The sequence below is a fragment of the Mytilus trossulus genome, chromosome 2 (genome assembly GCF_036588685.1).
Source record: "Mytilus trossulus isolate FHL-02 chromosome 2, PNRI_Mtr1.1.1.hap1, whole genome shotgun sequence".
In the NCBI taxonomy this organism is placed as follows: Eukaryota; Metazoa; Mollusca; class Bivalvia; order Mytilida; family Mytilidae; genus Mytilus; species Mytilus trossulus.
The window spans coordinates 69,685,079-69,706,529 of record NC_086374.1 but is presented as its reverse complement, the minus strand read 5'-3'; the positions used below and the strand labels follow the sequence as shown (position 1 = coordinate 69,706,529).

At 31.3% G+C, this 21,451-nt stretch overlaps 1 protein-coding gene across 2 annotated transcripts in view; it reads left to right on the top strand.

Annotated features, from left to right (window-relative positions):
• The first annotated feature begins 14,758 nt into the window (after positions 1 to 14,758).
• Positions 14,759 to 21,451, top strand: part of LOC134705358 (uncharacterized) — a 29,184-nt gene continuing 22,491 nt past the window's right edge. Inside the window, exon 1 of one of the 2 annotated variants that reach the window (XM_063564100.1) lies at positions 14,759 to 15,106. In XM_063564100.1, coding sequence (XP_063420170.1) covers positions 14,824 to 15,106 — 283 coding nt within the window. In that variant the 5' untranslated portion in view covers positions 14,759 to 14,823. Of the gene's footprint in view, positions 15,107 to 20,008; positions 20,496 to 21,451 lie in introns of those variants that run through there. The other variant, XR_010105541.1, reaches the window with a different exon arrangement.

Sequence of the window (21,451 nt, the reverse complement as noted above, 5' to 3'; positions counted from 1 at the left end):
AATACATTCAAGACAGAAGGCGATCACCTTTACCATAACCGACACCGACACCGATAACATTCTTATACCGAACACCGTGCGTAATATAAGAGTACCACTATAGACAGCTGTGGCGTTTCATATAAAACCTTAAAATGGTTTGTTATATCTGCATTGGAAATGAGTTCAAAATTTAATGCAAGTAGAACATTTCAAAAATGACCATGACCCTATATTAATTTATTCGAAAAAGAAGCATTAGAAAATGACAGAGTTTTATATACTTTAGCAAATCAATGATGATCAAACAAGAAAGGAATCCGACGTTAAAAAAGAAGAACATAAAACAAAAACGATACAAGAAAGATGCGGTGGTGTTATGGAAGTAAAAGACACTGAAGGTTAGTCTGTATATCATGTATCTGACGTCCTGATCTTAAATTGAACTTATATACCACTCAGTCTCTAAATATGATTAAAGAAGTTACTAGTAATTCAAGGACAGACAACACTATAAGCTGTTTATTTTTGTTTATTTTCTGTTATGTTCACGCATGGTTGTTAATATGTAGGAATTCGATGCGACTGTTCTACAGGTGAGAGGTTTAGCGCTATAAATCCTGGTTCAATCCACCATTTTCTCCATTTAAAAATGCCTGTACAAATTTAGGAATATGACAGTTGTTGACAATATGTTGATGGGTTTTATCATTCGATTTTGCAATTTGATTAAGGAATTTCCGTTTTGAATTATCCTCGGATTTCAGTATTTTTGTGATTTTACTTTTTACATATTACGATTGATGCTGCAAAGGTTACTTGAACTATGAATCACCCACCTGTTAGTCTGTAAATGTTCAGGGGTAGATCCAGTCATTCTTAGATTGGGTTCCCCTTTCAAATGCATTGATCGTCAAAAAAGGGGTTTCCAAGTCTTTAATGAAAACAATTTAAAAGCAAACTTGTTTTACCATTGCAATATATTTTTACTGTAATTTAACCTTTAATTGCATCACTTCACGGTTCGACATTCATACCATCTCGAATAATTCAAGATTGGTCTTCTTTATTTTTATTTGTTCTCTTATTCGCCTGGCTATGATGAAAATTGAGAGTTAAAATTAAGCTCGGTCAGAGCATGGTGTGTAATTAAATGTCAGAATGTTTTTTTTAAGTACGCTCATTTATTTTTTCATTTTCTTGACTTTATGTGTATCATACTGCTACTAAAAATCTCCCATTTGATTTCTGGAAATCTAAAACAAAGTATATCATTTTTTTCAGTAAAGTAGTCCACGTCATCAAAAACACTATTATGTTTGTCAAAGAAGGGATACTTTTAAATATGATCTAATTTGGAGTTGATGGAAAAGTTGTCTGACACCAGTAACGAGAAATTAGGTTAACTACTGACCCAAGTACCATATCTAGACCCTGGCCCATTGTTTGTCATAGAAATCACATGTTGATCAGTACACATCTAAGTGGTATTTTTTAATTCATTTTGTTGTTGAGTTACTGTTGGAAGTTTTTTTGCTATATGTACCTCTTGAGGTAGAATACATTGAAACGAGATATACAAAAATTGAGTAGAATGTTAAAGTTAAGATGGAAATATGAAACAATGAAAATCAAATGATTAGAGAATTTTCAGTTAATCGGTGAAAAATGTGAACGTTGACATAGCTAACGAGGAAATATATATGAGAAGCGAAAAAAGGGAAGTTAATGAAGTTTGCTGCTCAGTTTCAAAATAAATAGCTTTCCATAACACTAGTATATAGTGATAGTTGATTAATTGAGGAATCAAAAAAGCAAACAAAAATATAGGGGTCAATAATTATACATGTAAAAGATTTATAAAAAGAAAAATGGGGGTCCATGTGCACATTTTTTTAAGGCATTCAAATGGATAAAACCAGAAGATTTCGAAAATCTGACAATTCCAAAACATGACAAGCAAACATCCTCAAAGCATAATTTCCAGTCAAATAGTATTTTTATACGACATACTTAGTCTAGTATAGTTACCCTTATATTTCTTTTGTCTATGATTAATTCATTCAAAGTAGATTGGATTTGAACCGAAATGGTGCGTCAAACAAATATGTTATGTTTAAATTTTAATGTTTTCTTCTTCTCGACAAATTACGTGGCATAACTTATTGATTATGGGTTATTTCGGATATAAAATAATGTGTCTAAGTAGGATAATGTGTTTCCTCGGACTTGTGAGCAAACATGTAAAACTATACAATCTAAGTGAATGTGTCTGTCTAGTACTTATCAATATGTACATATCTCATTGATCCAGAATTAGTATCGAATATTTTTAACTATACAATAATCATATTAAAAACAAATTTAATAGTATAGTTTTTTTTCTAATTTAAGGACAACAGACACAGTCACAACTCAATGAAGCAAAATGCAGAATTCGTCTGCAAAAAAATTATGCAGATATTGTTACGACAATTATACATGAAACAATTACAGATCACCTCATTTCAAAACAGGTATTTTCGTTTGATGATGGTAAAAAAATTAACTGTCATCCTGCGCGCGCAGATCAAAACCGGACGTTGGTAGATCTTTTGCTGCCACGGGGATACAAGGGATACACGGAATTTATAAAAGCTTTGCGTTTGGATTCTGCTTATATTGATTTAGCAGATAATATCGAAAAAACACCAGCATAGTTTGAACTATCTTAGCCTACTTGGTTTTATTGCTATACAATGAAAGCTAGATACATATTTTTCTCATAAAAGTAATTTCCAAATGGAAAAATATCTTGATATTCAAAGTTTTCAATCAAGACAAATTTTATGTAAATTTCGCATAAGTGCTCACCAATTAAGAGTAGAAAAAGAGCGACATAAGAACAAACCTATAGAAAGGTCACAGAGGACTTGTTAATTTTGTTCTCATAATGATATTGAAGATGAGTTTCGTTTTTTAATTAACTGTCCATTGTATAATCAATGTAGAGAATCACTGTTTGCACAAGCTCATGAACACTGTCAAAATTTCAATAGCTTAGACTGCAAATCAAAATGTTTATGGTTAATGACCACTGAAGATCAACATATACTGAAAAAGTTAAGCATTTTTCTTATCCAGAGTTTTCAATTGAGATCCACAAATTATGTTAACGGCTAAATCTCTTTTAGTTTATCTATATATATATTTTAAATTCAAAAATTTAATTTTTAAGTGCACATTTCTCTATGTGTATGCATATTTTTTCAATTGATATGTAAATGCTTATAAACAAACTGCAGTACAACTCTAAGGTGCTTATCATATTCCTGCAATTGTCAAAAAATATAATTATATACATAAATATCTAGTAATTGGTTGCTGTGTGTACATGGGAGAAAAATACCCTTATATCTAATCAGTTGGGGCTGCATATCATTTGTATGCAACTCAAAACACCATATCTGTTTACAGGGGAATAATCCTTACAGAAATTGATTGTCTCCCATATTACTTTCTATTCCATGTGCATGCAATAACTGTTCAGTGTTCTATTGTCATGTATTTCATTTTATTATTTCATTGTTATAACAAATCATTGTAATCAGTGTTTGAAATTTAAAACCCGCAAGGGTCCATAATTGGATTAATAAAGTATTCTTATTCTTATTCTTATTCTTATACAGCTATGCACATATACGTTACAAATTCTGTTGATAAATGTATTTTGGCATTGATCATGTTTTTTTCTGTAAATGTGTAATTGTCTTTACACTAAAATTAAAATCTCTTACATTTGAACTGATTGATATTTAATTATTTTATGAACAATGTTATTTTTATTTTTATATGATTTTAAAAAGCTTTCTCAAACTTTTTAACTACTCCAAGATCGGTACATACGTCTTTTTGTTAGTTGTTTCTGTCGATATGATTGGCGAAGTGTATTATTTACATCGGAATACACCTTCGGACGTACGGAAGACAAAAGTTAACACTCCCCCGTTCACAATGGCTTTTGGAGTGCATACTTAAGGCGGATATTTTTTGTTATACTGTACGTAAAACCTTAGACTGAAAAACATACGAAAAACCTCCAGTAATAACTTCATTAAAGGCGATTGGTTGAACTCAAATTTTTTTTAAGATACTATTAAAAATCCACAACAAAACCTTCCCTGAAAATTGTCACCATATTAGTCCGACACAGTACGAATGATGATCACATTAATTAATTAAAATGTTGCAATGACATGGAGTTTTACTTCTCCGTTCTCACATTAATCCTCTCTTACATCCATATTTTATGAACTTCTCTTTCACGGCTTCGTACGGAACGAGATTCTAAATCGATCTTCAATTTCTCTTAGGTGACCAGCAATTATAGACAACATGAAATAACAAATTTCATCGGTGAAATGTCTGATTTTTTACAACATTATTAGTTTTTGGAATATTAGTTATTCCTACGCTTAAACCGGAAATTAAAGGGATAAAAATATAGACTGAACTGGTTGCTTAATCTTCAGGAATGTTGTTGTTATATACCAGACAAGAAAACATTGGATCTCATCTTTTTCTTATGAAACAAATCTTCCTCAATCTTGTACTTTTTCAGTTTTTGTCTACTAGTGAAGCCTTTTGTTATACGAATACGTTTGAGAGATAAGAGTATTATGATAAAATTAAGGCTTACAATCTCATAAAAAGTACATTTGATGAATCTTAAGTGATAAGTTTCTTGTGAAAAGTGGCTTAGAAAATTATCATGGAAATAAACTTTCAGACATGCTTAAAGTCCTTGTTCATTGCTTATGATCATGTATATGTTTAAAGAGAACGGATTTATTGTGCTAATACTTAAAAGTTCGTATTCAAAGAAGAAGTGTTATCATCTTTTTGATCTACCATGTTATATATTGCAACCTATTTGTTTACAACTTTTGATCGTGTTTTGAAAGCTTTTAAACTTTATTGCGATGAGCATCATTAAAACGTTTCCGCATACAATGATTATATAGAATGAATCGTTTAATTTAGACAGCCATTACCGGAATAGAATTCAAACCGTAAGTAAATCTTTTATTTATTTAATGCCTGCAATAAGACAGTACATGTGTTTCTGAAATGGATGCGAATAATCATACTACTGTCAAGTGACAAATATTTCAGACATACATTGAGTCAACGACTTACCCATCGATAAGTTTCTGTATGTGTGATGTTACTAGTACTAAGATTTTATCATAAAAAATAATAGGAACCAAAAAATAGGTCCATAAAAATAAATAAAACCAAACACTCGACTTTATCAACTAAAGAAACGACCGAAAACAGCTGTTATATTCCTGATTTGGTACATACAGTTTCCGAAGTAAATGAGGGATTAAATATGGTTTTATATCTAGTTAAACCTCCCACTTTGTATAGAAGTTGGCTAAAAAAACCTCTTTATTTCTACTTTTCTGTTATTGTTCCTTTTTTCGTACAAGTCTTATTTTTCTTTTCTTTTGACTATTGTGATGGTAAAAAAAACGTCGTTAATTAAAATAAAACCAAGCAAACTTATTAAATTGCATGCGTCTGTATTGCTTTTTCTGTATAGTTAGGGAAGTTCAAAGAGTGTATAAAAAACAGTGAATGTCATAGTTGTTTGCTTATATTATATCTAAATAAATACATGTATTCTGTACATTTATAATTGTTTTAGCGAATTCTTTAATTCTGTATATCCGTGAGAGTGATTTTTCGTTTTATGATATTTCGATGGTTAGAGGCATAAACAGTTTCATGGAAAATCAGAAGAACCGCTTACACTTATAACATAAAAACAATTATAGTATTGAATTAACAAAAGTACAGCTGTTTCCTAATGCACAAATGTTACAGGTTTGGTTGGCTTGTTTGCTTTGTTTGTATTAATGTTTGTACAAGCATCCAATAGCACGATAAACGCTGAAGCACCACCTATCTATTGATTAAAATGCTTGAGCAAACTTAAACAAAGCAAACCAACCAAACCTTTAAACTACAAGAAGTAGGCAAATAGCTGTAACTGATTTTATTTCATTTTTATTCTAAATTAGCAAGGTGGCGTTGTGAGCATGGATGTCCAATGCAAATTATACTACAACAAACAAGACCTCAGTTATGTTGTGTTCAGTAGTGACTTTTTAAACTATATCATTTCATGTAATTTGAAGAATTCACCGATAGTAAGTTGCATTCAAAATTCCTTAATAATCTCAAGAAAGGTTATTTAGTTCACTGATCTCGTGTATGGGCGTACTTTACACATGTATATATAAAAATAAAAATATATAAGCAGACAAAATAAGAAACCATAGAATCACAAGGACTCGGAAAGGGGCGAGACCAGTTGTGTCGACCGGGTAATAATCATCTACTGCTATGCATTCACCACCTGCAAATGCAAAAACATGTCGCTGGTTAGTAGAGACACAAACCTATCGTATCAATCCACCAATTCGTGATGGTGACCGTAAAACATAATGTCTATACGAGTTGTTCTTCTCAATTGGAGTTTTTTTTATGTGCAAGTTAAACATTCCCGTTAACAAAGTCCGTATAGCGTGAACATGCACCAGGGTTAGTATCATTTCAAACGTGTAAACGCCAAACGATAGTATAGAGTATATGGTAATGCCGAGGAAACGGTAGTTGACTATTGGAAAGTTGAAAGCATCGCGTTTGTCATATATGAGTATTTATCTCCAAGTAGATATGATTTACCGTATTCTTTCTCTCATATATATTACATAACGGTTAAACAAAATCATTACTACGTCTGTAGATAAGATATACCATAGCAGTAAATCAAATGATGGATTCGATTGCAAAACTTTCGAAGAGCAGGAATCAGCTTCCTAGTCAGTAAAAAATCATATATCATTGAGTATCCCGATATGAAATACAAGTGCTGATAAATCGTATCAATTTGGAGATAAATTCGCCTGCATTGGCAGGTGCTGCCGAAATGATGGTGCATAAAACTCGAATGTTTACGATGGTTAAATTCAATCAGGATTTGAAGCAAATCAATTGTACCTAAAACAATAACCAAAATTTGAAACATTCAGTCAATCAAAAAATATATGTAAAGCAATGCGTAAAATTAAATACTAGGGCCATAATAAATAATAGGTTTGTTTGCCCAAACGCTGACCTACCCAGAAAAAAGCTGCCTACTCAAATTCTTTTATTGTCCTGATTTTAAGAAGTTTTTTTTTTTAATCAAATAGGCATGAAGACTAATAAAAATCTGATACCTCAATTTCTTTTTTTTTTAAAGAAGAAAATGCCTACATACCTACCCACTGTCTCAACCTTTGAGTAGGGTTAAGGCGAACCAAAATATTTTTAAGTGTGGCCTAGCTGAAGAAACTAGTGGCTCTAAAGAGCCTGTGTCGCTCACATAGGTCTATGTGAATATTAAACAAATGACACAGATGGATTCCTGACAAAATTGTGTTTTGGTGATGGTGATGTGTTTATAAATCTTACTTTACTGAACATCACTATCTATAAGTAAACATTTACAAATTTTATGAAAATTTAAAAAAAAAAATGACTAAAAAGGGCAATTACTCCTAAGGGGGTCAATTGACTATTTTGGTCATGCTGCCTTATTTTTAGGTCTGACTTTGCTGTACATTATTGCTGCTTACAGTTTGCATTTTACCCCTTTGTTCTATTTTTAGCCATGGCCGCCATCTTGGTTGATTGGCCGGGTCACCGGACACATTTTTTAAACAAGATACCCCAATGATGATTGTAGTCAAGTTTTGTTAAATTTGGCCCAGTAGTTTCAGAGGAGAAGATTTTTGTAAAAGATTACTAAGATTTACGAAAAATGATCAGAAATTGACTATAAAGGGCAATAAATTCTTAAGGGATCAACTGACCAATTGGTCATGTTGACCTATTTGTAAATCTTACTTTGCTGAACATAATTGCTGTTTACAGTTAATCTCTATCCATACTAATATTCAAGATTATAACAAAAAACAGTAAAATTTCCTTAAAATTATCAACTCATGGGCATCAACCTAACAACGGGTTGTCCGATTCATCTGAAAATTTCAGGGCAGATAGATCTTAACCTAAAGAATTTGACATCTTGTCAGATTTGCTCTAAATGGTTTGGTTTTTGAGATATAAGCCAAAAACTGCATTTACCCCCTATGTTCTATTTTTAGCCATGGCAGCCGTCTTAGTTGATTGACACAATTTTTAAATACCCCAATGATGTCTGGAGAAATCCCATTTCGTTTTGAAAGCTTTAGCTTTAAGTGTGAAAATTTTCCTTTCTCACTAGCAATTGTTTTAGATAACCTTATAGGTTGTTCTGTCGGTTTGATTTTGTGTACTGATGTAAAATTAATAAAAAAAAGATAAAAAAAAATATCGATTTGTTCCCACACTTATTAGTCCACTTTTTATCTTCATTTAAATACATGAATATTTCAAACATGTTTCGTGCGCAATATCCATATTGATACCATTTACAAATCAATCCTATTCATTTAAAAAAAAAAGACAAAAAAACATACTAGTATTTTTAAAATAAACCCATTTTTAAGCCGTGGAACAAACGCCACATTATACTATAGTTTTAAAAAGCATGGTTGTGTCAATCTTCTATTTACTAACATTAACAAAATACAACAAATTACACGTTATTCTATTTTCAACTGATAGAGGCTCAAATTGCACGCTGTGTCAATCTTTTAGTTACTAACTTTAGCAAAAAACAACAAAATTAGCCGTTATTCTATTTTTGACTGAAGCTAATGATACTAAGCTTGATATAATTGACGTGTTGATATTCACGCATGTCTAATTTATTGCAGAATTATCTTAGAAGTGCTTTTAATCTCTAACAGAAGCATAGTATTATCAAACACCTTCATTATAAAAAACAGATATGCAGCTATATTGGAAGAGTTGAATCAAATTAACCACTGTGTGCCTGTGTTAATTATAAGTTCTTCCGCCATAATACAGCTTTAAAGTTTCAAGGTCTAATTAATTAACAGATGACCTTTGAGGCTTAAAACAGGAAGCATAGTACGTAGGAAGTACAAGATCCATAGGCGTTATCTCGATTGTGTGTCTATACATCTGATTTGTACCAAAATATTATGGTTAATAAGAAAGGATAGATTTAAATAATTTAGGTGCTCTGGGCATTTTCAGCAAAATCACCTTATTTTAAGGTGTGATTTGATTTTTTTGGGGTTTAAATCCAATTTAAAGCACCGCTTTGGGATATTTCGTAGCGGCCATTTTTTTTTTATGGAAAAAGCCGGTGTGCCAGGAAGCAGCAACGACTTTCGATAGGAAAACTGACAATAATAGTCAATTGGTATTAGAGTCGAGTACACTAGCACTAGCGGGGTTCGAACTTACAACCTCAGTGTTGACTGGCTAGTGATTGCAGTAGTATCTACCATGACCACGCGGTCATCGAAGCCCTCCCTTTTTTTATGAAAAAATATGATAAACACACGACGATATCCCAACACATTTAACGACATCTTTATGTAAATCATTTTAAATCAAAATTTCCATTTTAATATCATCTTAGTCCGACTGTACGCCAAGATACTTTGTCAACAAGGGAAATAGAAGTTTGTAGAAGCAACATCTGCTTTTTCTTAAACATTGTATTACACTATACGCAGAAGTACCTTTAATTCTAAAAGATTAACAGACAAAACCATAGTTAAAGAGGACAACGAAAAAAGGCAGTCAACAATCAACAAACATTGTAACTTTTTTGTTGCCAAAGCATGAACAATACTAACTATCGTCACTGTCAAAGTTAACTTTCTTTAGCGTTCTTTATCCTGATAAACTAGTGATCTTTTGTCAGAATAAAAAAAGTCTTAAAAAATTTGATCAAAGATTAAAAAAAAAAAAAAAAAAGAGGACAAAAAAATTACTTCACTGCAATCTGATAATTCCCGTCAAAGTCCATCTGAGTTTAAAGAAAACTAGGATGAGAAACTAGGATATCTATGCCAACTAAGTTCGTCAATGTTTTTAATCGAAGTTTTCTTTAACGGTTGTCACCATAAAAAAAATAATCAAAAACTTTAACCAAGAAAACTAGTACAAGAAAACTTGGGTAGTGACAATTGACGTCATCTAAAAATCAAATTGACATACATTATATAAATAATTCACGTTAAAGAGTTGTTGATATTCAGATTTGGATGTTGTTAATTTGTGAACATTGGTTATAGATTTTAAAAGAAACAAGTCAACACACGAATGCCTGATACATGAACTCACGCGGACCCTTTTGACCATTTATAAAAAAGAAGATGTGGTATGATTGCCAATGAGACAACTATCCACAAAAGACCAAAATGACACAAACATTAACAACTATAGGTCACCGTACGGCCTTCAACAATGAGCAAAGCCCATACCGCACAGTCAGCTATAAAAAGCCCCGATAAGACAATGTAAAACAATTCAAATGAGAAAACTAACGGCCTCATTTATGTAAAAAAATGAACGAAAAACAAATATGTAACACATAAACAAACGACAACCACTGAATTACAGGCTCCTGAGCTCTTCACATGTGTTGTTAATTAAACATCCTTGGCTTTTGAAGGTTTTGCTTTTTAGACTTTCTTGAAAGGTGGGTGAGGAGAGAGGGGGCGGCGGGCTCATGTTATTTATAATTCAATTTTGTATGGTATGATTTAGTTAAGTGATGGTGCTGACGAAAGAGATGATGTTTTTATTTGCAGCTGTACTACATGCATACTGTAATAGTTGTCTGTTTAATTCAGTACAAATTGCTCTTTGAAGTTAAGCTACAAAAACTGAAAGATCAGATGAAACACAAAATAGATAAAAACTGAACGAAAAAGAATTATTAATATGCAATTAACTTCAACGACAATAGAAAGTGCAATATAATTACTTTGTTATTCTCTTTTTCATCTCTTAATATTGAAGTTTAATGACTAACTCGACATGACTATAAACATTATACAATCATCAAACCTTCAAACACATACTTAGTCATGAAATATTTAACGCATTGCAAATACCTGGATGCTAATATATATTAATGGTTAGTAAAAGCTAGACGTAGTCGGTATAGTTTCGGTTTGTGCCCTTTGAACTTAAGGACGCTTAACTATGGCAACAGAATACGCATGCTCGGAAATCCTTTCTGTGATTGGACAAAATGCTGTCATGGTGGGTGATTTGGTTGTGTTTGAAAAAAAGTCTCGTTAATTATATCGTGATGGAAAGCATGTGAAAAACTATAAATATTTGAACTATATTTTACAAAGATTTATATTTTTATTAAAATAAATGTTTCTCCAATAGCTCTTTGCATCCATGACAGCTGTTTATTCGGGACAATCATATAATTTTCAATGTAAACATTGTTGTACGAACGTACATTACTTTTAGAACGCACCTACGCATGTGAGATTTTCACGGGGTTGCAAATTTAAATACGTCGGATATCTTTTTTAAAGATAGTTCTTGTTTTATGTAATAACAATCATAACACTTTGGTGAAAGGATATGTGTATTTGATATTCCTATGCACAATTCATCACTAACTTTAACTAAAGAGTTTTATTTCAAACCAAACACACAGCATTTAAGATAATTATATATAAGCAAAAACCACAAATCACAAAAGACATAAAAGTATATCATATTACATCTATCTAACCTCCTATACATTTCTAGGAATATGATTGGTTAAAAGCGTCCGCGTGGAGACTGTGTATATTTCATATTGATTAGTAGGAGGGCGGGGCTTATTTCATACACGGTTAGAAGTGGTGTTACGTCCCATTATACTCCATATAAGGTTAGAAGAGAGGCGAGGCCTCACGGTTAGCAGTGGTGTTACGTCCCTTTATAAAAACAAAACGGTACTGCGAAAAAATCTTTAAGGTTTCAACAGACGAAGAAATTGATGATTAAGATTGAAATAAATTCATAAAACACATTTAAACATAACAATTTGTTATTGTTGGCATCTGTTGTTGTAGGATCAATGGAAGTAGTTTCTCAATACTACCAGTATTGAAGAATTGCTCATTTTGATAGGTCACTACTCTAAATATCAAACGTTCGCTCTCACCTCATATGGAATTTACTGACCCCATATATACCGTATTAGATCACTAGCAAACTATGTAACTAATAAATAATAATAGTATATGTTATTCAGGTCTCATACGTATCCGTATTTCCTTATCTCTCCGGGTACCTATCCATCCCTAGCTTTCGAATGATTGGTTTTGAATGTTCCTGGTTAAGGTGTCTCCGGGGCGCTTTGGAAGTATACAATTTCTTAAAAATAATAAGAACTACCTTTCTGTTTTATCAAAGATTGTATAGCTTTACTTTGTGATGGTGCTCATGAAAGATAAAAATTATGTTGTTTTTATTTATAGCTATGCCATGAGCAATTCATTACCACCGATATCTACCAAACTATAGCTGAAATTCTCAAAAACGAACAATAGCTAAATTACTCAATTGGAAACGATAAAGTAATAGTTTAAATATAAATAATCAAAATTCAAAAAAAACATTAAAAGATCTATACTCTATAAATATCGGGGCGGTGTATTCCAATCTTAAACCTACATCAAAGAGGGACGAAAGATACCAAAGGGACAGTCAAACTCATAAATCTAAAACAAACTGACAGCGCCATGTCTAAAAATGAAAAAGACAAACAGAAAAACAATAGTACACATGACACAACATAGAAAACTAAAGAATAAACAACACGAACCCCAACCTCAACCTCTGGCAAGTCAACAATTAACAAAAAGATGAAATCAAAATAGTTTGACACAACCTCAGTTAAAGTTTAGAAATCGAAACCATATTATGACGGAGTTCAGTTCACCATTAATAAAACATGTATTTGTCCTAAGAACAGTTGTTTCAAGTGGGATACTTGGAAAAATGAAACTAACTTAGTCTATTTGTTATCTGTATAAATTTGCCTCATTATATTAGGGTCGTTACCTATCAGTTTATAAGAGTGTCTGAAAGGGGTCCCTCAATATTTTTAGCCTCCTTTCTCCATTCTTTATAATTTTCCCCCATATGTCTCTGTTCTCTTTCAGTTTTACCCATATCTATCCATAATGATTTATGTATCTTAGCACCCAATTACTATCAGTTTTAGCCCAATATTCATTATTCTACCATCCAGACCCTTCTTATGAAGGCATTGTGGAGTTAAGTGTTGGTTGTGAGCAATTATGTGTTCGAATCTTATATTACACTTCAAAGTTCTTTTTTTTCTAGTTACCTCAGCTTGTTATAAGTGGTTTAATTTTTTACTGTTTGTTCAGAATGTTTGTCCACAACAATTTATTTAGAAATGTAATTTAAAAATACATTTGAGGGAGTGTAACGTAAGTGTAAAGGCATTGCAAAATTGCATTAGCAGAACGTATCACAACTTAACTTACTCCCTGCATTCTTAAAATGTGTGCACGATTAACGCTTTCACACCCGAATCAAATTACAAAAAGAAGCATTCATTTCTTATAATTACAATTTAATGCTAATAAGACCATAATTTTTTTTTATCAAGTTAACATGTAAAACGTTGGTCGGATGTGTTGTTCGAATGTGCTGATTTAGTTCCTTTTTATTCTTTAACTAGTCACCACTTTGGTATTAACATGTATATCAATTATATAGTCATTTTTATAGATAACTGTTTGCAAAAGTATGAATTATTCTAAATACTAGTACTAGTACTTGTGTGCTAATGATTTGCTTATTCCAGGCAGATAATCTTATTCGTATTTGGCAAACCTTTTTGGAATATTTGCTCATCAATGCTTTCATCTTTGTTTGACTTTCTTAGCTATTTTGACCTGAGCGTCAGTGATGAGTTTTATGTAGACGAATCACGCATCTGGCTCATTAATTTATATTAGCTTTTCGTAATGTACTTCGTATTGTTTATTTGTGTGTTTCTCTGCTCTGTATGTTCGTCCATTTATTTGTATCGTAGTCCTGTCATGTAATGTTGTCATTTTAATTTTATATTTAACATAGCATTGCCAAAAAAAAGCGAGAGGTTCGGCTAGCCAAAAAAACACGTTTAACCCACCATTTTTTCTTTAAATGTCTTGTACCAATTCCGGAAAATGGCAATTGTAATATACTAATTTGTTTTGTGTGTGTTTCATTTCAGTGTTTCTGTTGTAGTCCGAATTAGTTTTTCTTAATCGATTTATGAATTTCGAACAACGGTATACTACTGTTGCCTTTATTTAGTAGTCTGTTATTTTGATATGCTGACAATGTTATATTTTATTTCCGTATAAACTACTACATCTATGATTGCACATGCTAAAAGTGATAATGTTAAAACAATACATCGAAAAACAAATTAAAAGCTTTAAATAACTTTTTATTTTATGAATAATTATTGTAATTATGAGAATTGAATTCTTCTTTTTATAATTTTGTAAGATTGAAAAAGCATTGATCGTTGATCAAGGAATTTAAGCACTTCATACAAACTATGATACGTTCAACTCTTTAACATCATCCAAACACAATTACAATAAGAAGCATACAATTCTTGAATAAATCATATTTAAATCATCCATTGTTTGTTCCCCTTATATATAACTAGTTATACATATTTCATTTACCGCAAATCTGAAATCGATTTGCTTCTTTTATTGGCACATGTTGTAGGTATTTCATAAATATTTCAATTGTTTTACAGATTTTCGTATCGTGGACTGCATTAATAAAGAATGATCATGAACATTAAATATTTGGAGGTTGTGTAACGATATGATGAGCTATGACCACGTGACACATACTCCTTCAGAAGACGTGACAACAGAATCAACTGACGATTTAGAAGAAATTGAGATTATTTCTACGCAAATTATTCGTTTAGAGGCACCAAAACGCCCTGTCAGAATATCAGCCTCTACGGTTGAATCTAGAGAAGAAGTAGTTCGACGAAAGAGAATAAACAGAATAGTTGGGTTCTTCGCAGCTCTAATTTTTCTCACTTGCATTGCATTAGTCTTTTCAACGTTGATGATGTCGAAAGATATCGATGAATTAGGTAAGTATAATAAGTTGAATAAAATTACCAATTACAATATGTTAATGATGGAATCTCTCTTTTTTTACATGTGAACAATGTCTATATTAGTTTCTTGGTGTAGTTTTAAGTAGATAATCTAAACTTAAATTGACGCTGTTTTATTTATTTCTATGTTAGTTTTCAGCAGTATAATTTATAGCAAATATTACTGCGAACATCAAACCAAGATTTGAATGTTATAACAGTTATCAATATCAATGTAGAGAAGGCATCTTAGACAAATATAATAAAATTAATAAAAATAAATATTTCCTGTTTAGTAAGAAGTCCGGACTGAGTTATGCCGCCTTGCCTTACCGACACCACTTTTTACTATAACAAACCTGATGAAAAACTGTAAGTCACATAATTTAAGAAATTTCTTCAACTCAACCCGCCTCAGCATATGCTTACAAAATAAAAACATTGATAATATGGATTCCTTAAATTAAATGAATATAGTAGAAATGTTTATAAAATAAGTCACCAGCAGAGTTTAGATTAACAGTAATACAGATCCATGCGTGTTTTTAGGCTTTAACAATATAACGGCATATTTCTAAATAGATGACCAAATTATGAAAGTTTAATGATGGCTCAAAACCGAAGTTCTGGGTACCTTTTTTACAAAATGTTATATAATAGAAGGACTGTCCTACCTGAGACTCATATTGTTTTTTCAAGGAAATATTGTCTATCGAATACATCCTATAAATTTGTAAATCCATCTTCATTATATTTAAGACGCTTTATCTTGCAATGTGTAAAAGTTGGAAACAACATGTTTAATTATTATATCCAGTTTTTTGTTACTTGCTAAATTTCAAAAAAAATATGTTAAATCGCTCATACCTGTTCCCAAAATAGCAATTTCAAAACATGGCTCATTCTTATTTATCAGTTAAATGAGATTAGCATACATTTTATCAATTTTTCTCTCAGAACAAATATATAATGTTTCATGAGCGCTAATATTACAAAAGAATTTCCTTTTGAACAATATAAAGAGCGTTAAGTACATATGGGTCACGGAGAGTACAATTTATTTCACAATTTAAACAGGTAGTGAGTCACAAAATATCCTTTTTTACCAGGAGTAACACGACATATTTACTCTTATTTGTTTGGTTTAAGCTTTAAATTAATGAAACCTGCATTTTCTGATACAAAGGTCCCTGTCTTTTAGCCAACAATATGTTTTAACGCCGTCATCTTTAATTTGCTAAAATATTTTTATCTGTCTATCGCTAAAAGTGTCCAGTGTTAGATGACCAAATTATGAAAGTTCAATGATGGCTCAAAACCGAAGTTCTGGGTACCTATTTTACAAAATGTTATAGAAGGACTGTCCTACCTGAGACTTTTATTGTTTTTCAAGGAAATATTGTCTATCGAGTATATTCTATAAATATGTAAATCCATCTTCATTATATTTAAAACGCTCTATCTTGGAATGTATTAAAGTTGGAAACAACATTTTTAATGATTACATCCACTTCTACATGTTTTTGTTACTTGCTTAATTTCATAAAATATGTTAAATCGCTCATACCTGTTCCCAAAATAGCAATTTAAAAACATGGCTCATTCTTATATATCAGTTAAATGAGATTAGCATACATTTTATCAATTTTTCTCTCAGAACAAATATATAATGTTTCATGAGCGCTAATTTTACAAAATAAATTCGTTTTGAACAATATAAAGATACAATTTCAAAATTTAAACAGGTAGTGAGTCACAAAATATCCTTTTTTGCCATGAGTAACACGAAATATTAACTCTTATTTGTTTAGTTTAAGCTTTAAATTAATGAAACCTGCATTTTCTGATACAAAGGTCCCTGTCTTTTAGCCAACAATATGTTTTAACGCCGTCATCTTTAATTTGCTCAAATATTTTTACCTGTCTATCGCTAACATACCGTAATACACAAACAAACAGTTCCTTCGAAGATGATAAGATTAAACGCTTGTGATTAAAAATAATATTGTTTGCTGATGAACAGTTTCTGATTTCTTTTGATGTTCGAAATAACATCTCTTATCAGAATATGTATCTTGAATTCTGTCAAAATTTGATGGAATATGCACTTGCATTTGTAAGTGACTGGATTTCCAAAAACCTTAAGGCACTCTTTTCAATTCAACCATAACTTAACATTGCTTCTTAAATGACGTGTACATGGAAAAATGTTTCTATTCTATTTAGCATGTTATCTTATTTTTTAATGTAAAGTTCAGCTGTTTTGCAAAGTTGAAAATGCCTGTACCGAGTCAGGAATATGACAGTTGTTGTCCATTCGTAAGATGTGTTTTATCCTTAGATTTTGCCAATTGATTACGGACTTTCCGTTTTTAATTTTCCTCGGAGTTCAGTTTTTTTGTGATTTAATTTTTACATGTAAGCCTTAGGGTCAGACAATTCCAATACTGAAATCTAAACGACCTATGTTCTTGTTTTTTTTGTATTTCACGTGTTGATTTGAATTATATAATTTAAAAAAAATTAATAGTTCTGATTTTCCTATCACAGTTTTGATTTACTAATTGAGATGCCAAATATGAATCAGTTTGATTATGTAAAGGCATGTTAACATTGTATCAATGTTGGCTTGTACATGTTTTCTTGGTAAAAGATTTTGACGGATTTTCTATAGTGACGACTTTCGAACAAAACTTAGATCAAACAGCTTGACCCTAGTATTTTTGATAGTGACAACTGGGCTTAAGTTGTAGAAGCTGTGCATTAATTTCATTTTTGTTGCTTTACTACGCCAATGAATAGTATACCATTGACCGTCTTTCTTTCCTTTCCTCATTCCTAAGTATGTAAACTATGAGTACGTTTTCACATTCATTCTATAGGGAATTCCTTGTTTCGTTCAATCACGTTTTAATGCAAAGCATTCGAGGATTAACCTTTTATTTTTAACAATATAACGTATTCTCTCCGTGAAGATGAGAGCTTCTTTTGGATTTCGTTTTATTCAATGTTATGAGACTTTAATTGATAAAAAATCAACGCTTTGGATCAATATTCTTTTGTAACTTAGAACCGTTTTGGATCTTTTCAAATATTTTACAGAACGTTTTGTTTTATAAAATCAAGTATCTCTTCTATTATAAAGAAAGTAAGAATTCAACACTGTCAAAATTGACCTTATATGGATTTGGTCATTTATTTTAATGAAACCAACACGTCATGTTTTTCATGCGTCCGAAACGGATTTCTGGATGTATGGTTTAAATTAAAATTGAATATTTCTCTTTCGTCATATACGCGCTTTAGATTTTTCGGTTCTTATTCATACTTGGCTACAATAATTTATCTTTGATCGTTCCTGACGAAGGTTATCCTTAAGGCAATTATTATGAACAGATGTGTGAAGTTGTATTTAATGTACGCTACAGTCATCGGACAAAGTTTAAGCGAGTAAGTGCTTTCTTTCAGTTGTATGAAAGGATTATAGTAATAACTAGTTCGTATATATAAAATTTAAGGAACCCATCTCAGCAATTTACGAAGATGCATTGTCTGCAAATGAAGAGAGAGAGAGAGAGAGAGAGAGAGATTAGATATAATCAAATTCAAACTATTCGTACCATATGTGCATATTCCGGTTCGTATTTACTAAAGTTGTTTGTGTTTTTTCAAATATGAATACTGTTTTCAATACAGCAAAAAAGAGGTAATCTGAACATTTTTTTTTAATTTAGTTGAGAATGTAAAATCGTCATGATTTAATTGTATTGCATTGGTATTTAATCAAACCATGCATGTTAAATGACACTGCGGCTGGTAAATTATCAATAAGGCTTTAAAACTGCATCTGTACACAATAACGATTTTGCGATTATCAAAGGCATGACTTTAGGTAAAAAGTGTCTATAACACATTTCATTAGTCAATGAATCTAAACTAGTTTTCTTTATTGTGAGCCGTTACATTCTGAAAGCATGAAGCATCATTTTTATAATTAAAAATCTCCGTATTAGTGTATGGTTGGTATAATACAGTTCTTTTGCAATGGAAAATAATCAATGAAGCGTGACATCAAGTGAGAATCCATGTTTTATTTCTGAAACATTTCAACAAGTAGGATTGTATAGAAATTTCCAGAAAATAATACCGACTTACGCTACTAGATATAACACGATGAAAGAAAAATGGAAGAATTTGATGCTCCACAAAGTTCATCAATGAAGCAAGAAAGAACTTGCTGATAGATTGAGAATAGCTTCTTTCAGCCTTAGACAATTCTAATAGAATTTCTCAGCAGTGCATTGTTTGAAAACAACTCTGCCTTCCTACAGTTATTCTGGGAATAAGTTATTGGCTTTTGATTAATGTGATATTAATGATAAGATTGTGTAAAAAATGATGGAAATAAATCAGTTTTGTCAGTAATAAAATGTCGGAGTTTACATCGAAAGAATAGCTTTTGTATCAGTTTTAGAATTTTAATGCATGTTAGATACAAGGAAATGAGGACAAAACATGCATTAAAATGTCAAAAAAGTAATTCGAATTTCAGGTATTTTTTCAAAATTTAGAGGGATTATAAATTTGCGTTCTCGTTGAATATAATTTTATACAAAAGCAGTTCCATATATACATATGAATCAGATCTCGCGAGATGAACGGACCTATAATCTTATAATCATGAAATATTCATTCCGCAATAAATACAAAATCAATTGTATCGTTGATAACATCTAAATATACTTATTTTTACAAACATAAATGTTTTTCGAGTTTCCACTCTTAATCATCAGAAACTTTAAGTTAAACAAGACGAATGAGACTTTATGTTTTGCATCATATATTCAAATAATAGTTCATTTTGTTGTTATATTGTGTCATACGGAATGTAAATTCTGACAGGAAGGAATTTTCGTGTCACTAGAGAAATTAAAGATTTTTAAATAATGTATTTGATGCTGTGAAAATAGTTTGAATTTAATCGGATAAATAGTATCTCTTGAGCGCATTGGAACCATACTATACAAAAGGATACCATTATGATGCAGAAATAAAACATATAGCGAAACGGGTCAGCTTTATATCGAAGAAATGCAAGAATCGCCAAATTATGTTAAATTTCTTGCAATTCATGTTTCGCCGGATGGAGAGATAGATGAAAATATTGAAGTTATTTCGACTCAGTATGAGGTTATTGATGCATCAAAGCCAGCACTAAGAAAACACCGGAAGTCAATTTTAGACGATTTGAAAATTTTTCATGATGAAGCGGCTAGGAAAAGACTTGCCCGTGGAATCATGCTCATTGGGAGTATTTTTATTTTGCTCAGTGGAATTTTACTGATAGTTTCATTAAATATGTCAAAGGACATCGACGAAGTAGGTAAGACATCTTTTTTTTGTTTAGATCTATCCTAACACCCTTGTATATTTTGAAGGTCAGGTTCACAGCATGACCTTGGATATTTCAGTTTGAAGGTCCGTAACTACTTGAATGTAGGTACAGTAAATATTACTGACTTATCCGATATTCACCTTAATTGTTAGACCTATCTAATCTAAGATTCAAATGTCCAGTTGATCTGAGCGTCACTGATGACGAAAAAACGCGCGTCTGGTGTGTTAAATTCTAAGCCTGGTATCTTTGATAACTATTAAAAGGTCACATGAAAGCATTATGGAGAAAAGCACATACATGTAGGATCAGATGTAACCTCTCTTACTCTCCTTAGAACTGTCATAAAAATCTACCATAGCACTTTTCTAAACTTTCTTTTAACTTTTTTCCTAGAAAGGTTCTACTCTCAAACGCAGACCAAATAAAATAATATGTGTGTTTCCTATTACATTTTGAAAACTATATGAAGGTAGTTAGGGATTTTTTATATTTTAAAATCTTTTTTTACATTGAGTTTACGGGAGAGAAATTCTGATTTAACTGTTCTTATTGGAAAATGACCCAAAAAATCTTCAAGGTAGGCTATTTCTAAGCTTAAAAAGGATAGGTAGGGAAATAGAAAACACTATATTTTTATTTGGCATAATGAGATTAGTATACTATGTATGATTGGTATTTTCCTAACATTATATTGTATTAAACCAAATGTCAGTACGACAATAGTTTAATTCGAGTATAACTACAAACATGCTCATATTTTCTCCTTTTCTATTTAACTGAATGCAGTAATACCTTTATATTCTTAAACATGTTATTTTCAATGACAGAAATTACTTTTCTACACAAGTTTGATATCTTTCGCCTCTATTTTATTTTTTAATTTTTATCGTAGGACAGAAAAAAACACGCTAAATTTGACTCGACATTTTTCACGATTCCAA